This window comes from Lathyrus oleraceus, chromosome 6 (assembly GCF_024323335.1).
Source record: "Lathyrus oleraceus cultivar Zhongwan6 chromosome 6, CAAS_Psat_ZW6_1.0, whole genome shotgun sequence".
NCBI classification, from domain to species: domain Eukaryota; kingdom Viridiplantae; phylum Streptophyta; class Magnoliopsida; order Fabales; family Fabaceae; genus Lathyrus; species Lathyrus oleraceus.
The window spans coordinates 177,295,324-177,306,175 of NC_066584.1; the positions used below are offsets into that span (position 1 = coordinate 177,295,324).

The following is a 10,852-nucleotide window of genomic DNA, read 5'->3' on the forward strand; positions in this document are numbered from 1 at the left end:
TCAACTACAAGTGTATCAACATGGACTAATGGGGCATTCAAGGCAGCAACAAGTGACACTTTCCTATGGGAAGACGAAGCCAGACACCTGAACTACAAAAGTGGACACTTTCGCATCAAATAAACTAGAAGCAACTATTGGTCGCAAGGCTCAAGCTCTCTCCCTGTGAATAAATGCATGTTGGCACACTCTATCATACCTGAATCGTTCTTTGTTGTCTGCCATTTTACTTATAAATAAACCAGACAAAGCAGACAAAATAGTTAAAACACATATGAAAGACATTCAAAATCAAACAATGCAAACATAATACGAAGTGTACTTCCGTAATAGAAAATAAAATTCAGAAAAAATACAAAAATGCACTTATATATTTCCCTAAAACTCTAAGAACGAAAAAATGGCAGAAAACGAAAAAAAAAAACAAAAATATCACAAAAATGCCTTAATAGACTACCTAACTATGAATGTAACATCTTATATAGTAATGTTCTTAAAGAACCTAATGTACCTATTTCGTAATGGATGAAGAGAAAAAAAAGCACTTGGATTGAAAATCTTACCAAAGATGTAGTTGAAGTTGAAACACTTGGATTGAATGGTTGATAAGTAATTCATAAACCACTTGGATTGAATGGAGTAGAAAAAAATACTTGGATTGGTAAAATACTTGGGGGTATTAAAGAAGCCTGAGAAATGATTGTGATTTGATATGTTTTCACTGGAAATGAGGAAGAGGGAATGTCTTATGCATATTTGACTCAAACCCCGTTCAAAGGTATATTTTCATAATTTTTACAGAAATGCATTTTCATACAGAAGAGGGTGTTGTTCATTTACGAATGGATTTAGTATGTAATGTGATGCATCCGAAAATGCATTTCCTAATTAAAGAGACATTTTTAATGTTTTCACAAGAGTGTGAGCAATGAACATCACTAAAACTGAGAAAAATAATTATCTTTTTTAGACAAGAGGGGTGTAGATGATGGGTTAATAATCCATTCCAACACCCTAAATAGATTACAATAAAATGAGAAAAGAATAAAAGACTGAAAAAATATAAAATCTAACCCAATTAAAAAAGACAAAATTAAAAAGTAATAATACATGAAAAAATTTATCCCACACTCCATCATGAGTAGATACACATGCACCATAAATACAATTCAACAAACTCTTGCGCTAAACTACTTTAATCCTCTTTATCTTTTCTTTTAAAATTAACTTTTGGTCCCCTCAGTTTCAATTTTTCTTGAGATTAGGTCCAACATCCCACTTTGGAGGTAGACTTTGTTAATGTGGACAAGTTTAATATCCATATTTTATGAACAATTTTGTTGATGTATCATAATAAATTTGTCCTCTCAAACACTACCACATCAACAAAATTAACCCAAAATAGAGTGGAGGTTAAAACAAAGAAAAATTAAAATCATAGGACCAATAGATTAATTTTTAAAAAATAGAGATTATATAAAAAATACATTTAAGTCAAATATTTATTGGAAGATAATAGCCTAGTTTACCAAGAAAAAAGTAATTAAGATAAAAAAAATCAAGTAAAAAAGAAAATCTTATCTTTATACACAGTAGATTCCAAAATTACACAGTTCCATTGATTCCAAAATCTGATTTACTGAGAATTTATGGAAGTTAAAGTTCCACTTTGCTTTTAAATGAATATAAAACTCCTTACACTTTTTTTCTTTCTTTCCAATATCTTATACCCCACTTTGCAAGATGGAGTGTCAGGCAATAGGACAAGACTTGTAAAACCATATTATGTTTTCTTTTTTAGGAAAGGTAGATTTGGCTATCTCCATTTCTATTAATCTTTTGTATGTGTGAATAATTCCATATCTTCCTAATCCCTTGTGAGAATAATTTTAGATCTATTGTTTCTGAATTTGGGCTAGAATCTTTATCTAACATTTAACTATTAGCCCTAATAGATGCCCATAACAATATTCTACAATTTTTTACTTTAATATTTTGATTTATTGTCTACATAAAAGTTTAAGAGGAAATCACCTCAATTATATGTGTGACTTTAGGTTAATCATTATTCCCTCCGTTTTTTATTAGAAGGCTTTTTATATTTTTCACATGTTTTAAAAAATTATAATAATTATGATATGGAAAAGTGAAGAGTTCTATAAAATTATCTTTAATTAATTATATTGAACATATAAATTGATATAGTTGAAAAGATAGAATAATAAATATTTAAGAGTATAATATGAAAAATAACATTAATGATTTATTGATATTATAAAATGACTTATATTGTGGTACATAATATTTTTCTAAAGCGAATTATAATAAAAAACGGAGATAGTATTTAAGTAAAATATTTTAAATTATTTGATTATTAATTTCTTTTTAATTTTCTTTTTATTAAAAATTTGGTATTCGAGGATTAGAGCCATTTTAAATTTTTTAGAGATCCTATGTAATAAGTCGAAATTAACTTTAATTAAGTCGTGAATTTTTGTAAGCCTTTAACCATGAAATATGTATATGAATGTTCTTTTTTCCGTAGCTTAATCATAAAAAAAATGAGATTTTGTGTCGCTCATACAACACATGAATTGTGTATACTTTGCAGGATTTGAACCTAAGATTTTAAAAATAACACACTCTCGTAACCCAATTCTTCACCAACATGTCAACCCTTATACGATTATGATTGATTGGCAACCTTACAAAAATTACTACATATAAGTTTAAATTGATTAAACATGCTCGAATTCGTCTAACAGTACTCGAATGAAATGATAGAATTTATGTCAATTTAATTAGAGATAGTTTGAATATGCATATGTGTTAAACGAATGATTAATCTCAATAGTTACGCACATAGATATTCGATTATCACACCAAAAAAAATATATGTTGGAATTTAAGTATGAGTCATAAATTCTCATCTAATAAAAAATTCAATAAATTCAATATAAAAGAATTGATTTATATAAACTAATTCCTTAATATTTTAGGTAGAAGGTAAGAAAGTTTAGTCTATTTCCGTTTCCACACTTTATGAATTTATCAACAAATCATATCATAGTAATGATTATAATCGATACAAAAACGATAGTGAAGTTCAAGTGTGGATTACCTTTAGTAATGCGAGTGACTGACACTTAAATCAAAGATAGATGAAATTCAAATATAAATGTTAAATCACACATTAATTAAAAATAGAGAATATATTAAATGCATCATCCTTTAAGATTTTAGATCAAGATATTTTCAAAAAAAAATTAGAGTCATGAACGTTTAGCTCATTGCTGATGTCGGGACTCCCAACAAATTCTATTACTTTAAATACTTGTGACTCAAATATTGGCTAGAATAATTTTGTTTTGCAAGACTATACTTGTGACTCATTCAAGCTAGGTTGCTTTATATTTTCTCTTATTCTTTCAAGGTCCATTTAAAATCATAAGAAAACAACAATGGGCAAAACAATTTTGTTTTATTAGCAAGGTTTTGTTGTTTTCATTGTTCTATACATCGATCATGTCAATTTGATTACTATTCAATACCTATCCCTTTTGAGGAATAACTATGAGCTTATTGCATGGTAGCATTTAGACAAATTAGATTCCAATCTTAATCTTGAAGCCTCAAAGAATATAAGAAGAGAATTTTATACCATTATGGCCCAGAATAATTCTTACCTTTCCAATTTCTGGCTCATGTTTTCTTCATTAATTCCACCATTCCATTTTTGTGTTTCTTAATAAAGATGAACCATTCATAGAGTTTCTTAAGGGTCAATTTTTGTGTGAATTTAGATGAATGAGAATAAGATTAATTATTTAGGAATGATTCAACAAAACCATAGACTAAATGGTGGTTTTAATTCTGAGCTAGGAAATTGTTCAAGTCAATATTTTGATATGAGAAATGCTTCAAATATTGGTCAACCATTTTCAATGGAGCAATCATCATCTACCACAATTATAAGCCGTTTTGAGTCACCAAATTCAGCTTTTTATGCAACAGAAATTTGCATGGGATTTCCAACTTATGATTTGGAATTTCCTTTGTATCAATGTCCAAGGGAAAATATTTTTCTTCATTCTTCAACAAACCAAACTAGTAATAGCTTTGATTTGTCAAACTTAAACCCTTTGCAAACACTGGTTAGATCATCTCAATTGAATAGTGATGATCAATGTTGTAGATCTCCTGAGAAATCCAATGGAAATTTTCAACATAATTTCTTCATTGATGACCCGACGTCGATTAGTATGAGTCCATTAATTCATTCTAATGGAAATCAGGATCATAAAGTAAGTACTATACTTTTTTCCATATTCATTCATTCATTGGTTTAAAGTTAATGAATTTTTCATACGTTATAGGTTTCATGTGATTCATATGATTTTTCGATTTCTCAGTTACATTTCTCTCATCAACAAGAGAAAGTTTCTCGAACAATGTCAACTGGAAATGTGTCAACAATTTCTGGAAACCCTTGCGGATCATCATCGGTCTCGAGTAAAACAAGAATAAGATGGAATCAAGATCTTCATGAGAAGTTTGTTGAGTGTGTGAATCGTCTTGGAGGCGCCGAGAGTAAGTAACTTAGTATGTTTACTTGTCATGTTTCATGTTTTCGTTTTCACTTCTTTATCTCTATTTAGTATCTGATTATGTTCTTGGAGGCTTGATTGTAGAGGCGACACCGAAAGCTATTTTAAGGTTGATGGAATTAGATGGGTTGACGATCTTTCATGTTAAAAGTCATCTGCAGAAATATAGAATTGCGAAATACATGCCAGAACCAACTCAGGGTAATTTTCTTAGCATAGTTACAATTTTGTTTCTCTATAAACTAAAGCCAAACCATCTTAAGTATTTGGAGGCTCTGAATAGATTAACCACCGTTCAACGATGCCAAAAAATTATAGGTCATATTTAACCATGTTTTATCAAGTGATAGACAAAGACTTTATAAAACTATATTTACTTACGGTTTAACAGGGATATATTTTAGGTCATCTATTTTGCATGCCCTTAAATACGACCCTAAGGTTAAGTACCATACATCTTATATACATCTTATATTGTTGATCAAAATTTGTTCTTGCAGGGAAATATGAGAAAAGAACTCATGTAGAGAATGCGCATCTTGATGTCAAATCGTAATGCTACTTCTTTTTCTTAAACGATTTTCGTGTTTAATGATTTTTATGATATAATCAACTATACATATGTTCAAAATTTACAGTGGCTTGCAAATAAGAGAGGCACTTCAACTTCAACTCGATGTTCAGAGGCGTCTTCACGAACAACTTGAGGTATATCCTTCATTTCTGTATTTTCTTCATTCTATTCTCTAACTTCAATTCTTCTCTTACTTTACTTTATGTTTCTAGATTCAGAGAAAATTACAGTTGCGAATCGAGGAACAAGGAAAGCAGCTGAAGATGATGTTTGACCAACAACAAAAGACAAATATCGGCCAATTGAATACTCAGAATTTGGATAATACATCAAATATTGATACACAAATTAGTCTTAAAGATATCGAGGTTTCGAGTTTTGAAGCTTCGGGAAATTCCTTATTCCCTTTAAAGATAAGTTAGGTCTTTCATGTGTTGATATCTCTATATTATAAGCCATTATTGTTGCAGCAATATAGTTTTCAAAGTAAACCACGCCATACAATTTTGTAATGGGAATAAAATGAGTCTTATTTTTATACAAGTCCAAACTCAGTAAATAAGTACATATGATATGATTGTTCTACTTTTGAATATACTCCTTGAATTTTATCTTTCGAATTTATCCAAATTATAATGCTTTCATGCATTGCAATAAACTTGTGCACTCGTGGATTTTAAACTCGGTGAGTTCTTCAATTGCTTAATGTATCGTCTAAATTGATCGTATTTGTCGTGCGTGGAACATACTCAATGTTTTACACAAGGTGATTGTGTTTGCATTATGGAACTGGTTATGGAGATTTATTAGTATAAGCAAGGTGTGCTATTGTTACTGATTTCTTCACAAGTTAGATTGTGATTTGGGAAGAATTTGATAACTTTCGGCCACCTCTGCAATGTAAGTGCATGGTTAAACGTACTTGTGATACAATTCACGATATGATGTTTTTATAAGGAAGATGATTATGTTTTACGCTTCGTTACTGGTTTGAGTCATAGTTCTGCTATGATACTGTTAGCACAAGTGAACAACCAAATACAATAGTCTTGGACAAACCCAAAAGTATTATCAGCAGGCCCAAGAGATTAGAAGATTATGTTTGAGCTGCTATCTATCAGTACAATTCATCCTGCTGTCAATTTAGATTTCTTCTAGATGATATTAGCTGTCATAGTCCTTACATGCCTAGAATTGTGGATCTGAAAAATTGTAATCAAGCCATACATTATGGTTATATAATGTATTGCAGTATCTTGAATGAAGGAGACAAGAAAATTATTATCACTCTTTTCTTTTATATTCTTTGGAGGATTTCCTTGTCCTACTAATTTCAAGGAAGAAAACCCTAACAACTTGGTGCTCTCATTTCACTACTCAACCTCCATGGCCCCAACAAATGCAGCTTTTGATGAACTTTCATCTAAAGTACATGACATTATCATACAAATTGCAGTCCTCACTACTACCACATCACCATCCTCACCTAAAACCATAATACCACAACACCACAAACAACTCTCACACCCCGTTTGAAGTTAGACGTACTGAAATTCGACGACACCGATGCTATTGGATGGATCTTTAAAATTTCACAGTTTTTCACATACCGTCAAACGCCTGAAGCCAACAGACTCACCGTAGCATCCTTTTATATGGATGGCCCAACCCTTAGTTGGTATCAATGGATGTACAACAATGGTTTAATCACCAATTGGGTCGGATTTTTACAAGCTTTAGAAACACGCCTTGCTTCGTCATCCTATGATGACCCTTCAAGTGCCTTCTTCAAGCTTGTACAACTCTCTTCTGTCAACCAATACCTCAATGATTTCGAACATTTAGCCAACTGTATTGTCGGACTCCCACAACAATTACTCCTCGACTGCTTCATCTTTGGACTCTCATCCGAGATTCGCATAGAGGTTTAAAGCCCTTCGACCATTCTCATTAACCCAAGCAACAACATTAACGAAACTCTAAGAGGACAAAATTGAAGAACTCTGCCGCTCATTCAAACCTAGAAATATGTTCACAAATGCTTCAGCCTCGAACCATACACCACTACAAACCATACCACCTCTACCTCCATTATTGCCCTCACCTACCTCCAATCGAACCAATTTCAGAAAACTATCTCCGTAAGAAATGACTTCACGTAGAGAAAAGGGTTTATGCTATAACTACGATGAAACCTTTACCCCTTAACACAAGTGTAAAGGACGCTTATTTCTCCTTATCACAGAAAACCCGCCTGATCCAAACTCAAAGATCCTAAACATCACCCCTGACTCCTTCGATTTCGACACCATCAACCCTCAGAGAGAAACACGCCTTCGCGGACGCATTTTAAACCACCCAGTCACAATGCTCATTGATGGAGGTAGCACTCACAATTTCATCTAAGATTGTATAACACAATTTTTAGAGCTCCCTTTTATGCCTACTTCCAACCTCAAATTTATGGTTGGTAATGTTGCCAACTTAGATTGTAATGGTATTTGCGCCGCTATCCCTTTATCACTATAGTCAGAACCTTTTGTAGTCTACTTTTATGTTCTCCCTTTTTGTGGAGCTGACATTGTTCTAGGGGGCCCATCGCTCCAATCTATTGGGTCGGTTCTAATGGACTATACAAACCTAAGCCTCTCTTTTACACACCACAACAAAAATGTTACACTCACAGCTAAACCTTAAGGCCAACTATCTTCGGCTTCGGCCCACCAAGTCAAAAGACTGCTCTAAACCCACTCTACAACAGAATTTTTCCAAATCCAAATTCTCCCACCTAGCCCAAACCCACAACCTGAATTGACACGACAACACGCTATACCTGAATTTCAGTCTCTCCTTCTCCGTTTCCCAACCCTCTTCCACTCACCATCATAACTTCCACATCCTAGACACATTGACCACCACATTAACCTTCATTCCAACTTAAAACCATTAAACACTCGCCCATATAGTTATCCCTGTTTCCAAAAAAAATGAGATCGAATTTCAAATCCAAAACATGCTTGACAACAAACTTATCCAAGACAGTCAAATTCCTTTCTCTTCACAAGTTTTACTAGTCGAAAAACAAAGACGGAGAATGGCGTCTATGTGTAGATACAGAGCTTTCAATAACATCACCATAAGAGACCGATTTCCCATGGCCACCATCGATGAATTACTTGACGAACTAGGCCACACAACTTGGTTTTCCAAACTTGACCTTCGACAAGGATTCCACCAAATTTGTATGCACCCATATGACATCCCCAAAGTAGCATTCCATACCCACCATGGACACTATGAGTTATGTTTCATGTCATTCCGCCTCTGTAACACACCTTCTACATTCCAAGTTGCGATGAACAAACTACTTCAACCTTTTCTCCATAAATTCGTCATTGTGTTCTTTGACGACATCCTTGTCTATAACGTTTCCCTCGAGGATCATATCCAACACCTTGATTGTGTCTTCACCATTCTATTACAAGAGGAGTACTTCTTAAAATAGTCAAACTGTGCCTTAGCTGAACGAAGATTATATTATCTTGGTCACGTAGTTTCTGCATCAAACTTTAACCTTGAACCTTTCAAGATTCACGCCATACTCGATTGTCCAATACCATCAAACATCACTGCCTTGCGGGGATTCTTGGGTCTTACCGGGTTTTACCGAAAATTCATTAAAGATTACGCATCCATTGCATCACCGTTCACCTTACTCCCTTGTAAGGATGCGTTTCAATGGAATCCATAAGCTACCATTGCTTCCAATGCACTCAATCTAGCCATAACAAATGCACCCACATTAACAATCCATGATTTTACCAAACCATTTTTTCTCGAACCGACGCATCAGGGATAGCCATGGGCGCCATTTTGATGCAGAACTCACACCCTATAGCATTATTCAGTAAACCATTTCCCCTTAAGCTCCAAGGATCTTCTACTTACATCAGGGAACTTCATGCCATTACCATTGTAGTTAAGAAATGGAGGCAATACCTTCTAGGCCATAAATTCACCATTTTCACTGACCACCAAAGCCTCAAAGAGTTGCTTACACAAGTTATCCAAACACCTGGGCAACAAACCTACCTAGCCAAACTTATGGGATACAATTACACAATCTCATACAAACCCGGCAAAACCAATGTTGTTGCTGATGCTCTCTCTTGCCTTTCAGACTGAATCTCAAGTACACATCTCTCTCTCTCTCTCTCTCTCTCTCTCTCTCTCTCTCTCTCTCTCTCTCTCTCTCTCTCTCTCTCTCTCTCTCTCTCTCTCTCTCTCTCTCTCTCTCTCGCTCTCTCTCTCTCTCTCTCTCTCTCTCTCTCTCTCTCTCTCTCTCTCTCTCTCTCTCTCTCTATCTCTATCTCTATATATATATATATATATGTCTCTATATATATATATAGATATATATTATATATATATATATATATATATATATATATATATATATATATATATATATTAATATATATATATATATTATATATATATATATATATATATATATATATATATATATATATATATATATATATATATATATATATATATATATATATATATATATATATATATATATATATATATATATATATAATATATATGCCTCATTTTAGTTTCTTAGAGTAACTCAAACTAGAATTGGGCTGCTAGCACCCAATTCACCACCATGTACAACCAAATATCTCAACAACCTTCCATGTTCCCAAAATACAAAATACACCAAGGTCTCATCATTTACGATAACCACATATGGATAAGTCCCTCTAATCCTTTTTGCAATACCCTGCTTACTGTAACACCCTTCTAAAATACCCCAACAATGAATTAAAATAACAAAACATAAATCAGAGTAAATATGCAGTTCAAGGGTGTCACACCTGACACTTCACACCATTTTCCAAAATATCCTGTCATGCTCATTTATTTAATCAAAATAAAACATTTGCATAATTCGCAGCGGATAAAATCTGACAACAATGCAAAACATGTAACACATTACATGTAAACTTGTTCAACAATCAACAATGAAAACAAGTAAAACATCCCGTCCCGATGTTACATCTACCAGAGCATGACCCACTAAGGAACTACACTAGACTCCAAGGACTAGCTTCTACTCAATCACTGCTCGTTACCTGAAACATAGTTGTAAGGGTGAGTTCCTCAATCGATATAATAAGCATTATGAAATATCATGTAATGCTAAGTAAATTAACACATCTCATCACCCTAATCAGATCACACATTCAGCAACAGCAACATCAACTCAATATCATAATCATACTTAACACACCACACAACATACGTATAATATTGGAATACATCCATTCATATTATACGCCATACATACATTATGCAATGAGACCCATGCATGCGGTACCGACTATTCGTGAACATATAGTTCAACCTCACCGATCAAATCCAGATACGGCTACCAAGCTCACTAGTCCCACTCATTTGAGACCTAGTGACTCACTCACTAATTCCTCACCATGGGAATTAGCTACCACCCCAAGGGCTATGCTATGCACGCTAAGCACCTAGCATGCAAACATCAACAACAATCCAAAATAATTCACTCACTAATTCCTCACCATGGGAATTAGCTACCACCATAAAGGCCACAATATGCAAGCTAAATCACTTAGTCATGCAACAT

The 10,852-nt window shown here is 33.4% G+C and overlaps 1 protein-coding gene across 2 annotated transcripts; it reads left to right on the plus strand.

Moving 5' to 3' along the window:
- Positions 1–3,683: 3,683 nt before the first annotated feature.
- Positions 3,684–5,789, plus strand: LOC127092497 (myb family transcription factor PHL5). 2 transcript variants are annotated; one of them, XM_051031377.1, is made up of 6 exons: positions 3,684–4,304; positions 4,413–4,590; positions 4,680–4,808; positions 5,108–5,159; positions 5,246–5,315; positions 5,394–5,789. In XM_051031377.1, exons 1-6 carry the CDS (start codon positions 3,804–3,806, stop codon positions 5,601–5,603), a joined length of 1,140 nt encoding a protein of 379 aa, XP_050887334.1. In that variant the 5' UTR covers positions 3,684–3,803; the 3' UTR covers positions 5,604–5,789. The 2 variants fall into 2 exon arrangements, with proteins under 2 accessions (XP_050887334.1, XP_050887335.1); XM_051031378.1 differs by having other exon boundaries at positions 3,686–4,304; positions 4,692–4,808.
- Positions 5,790–10,852: the final 5,063 nt, after the last annotated feature.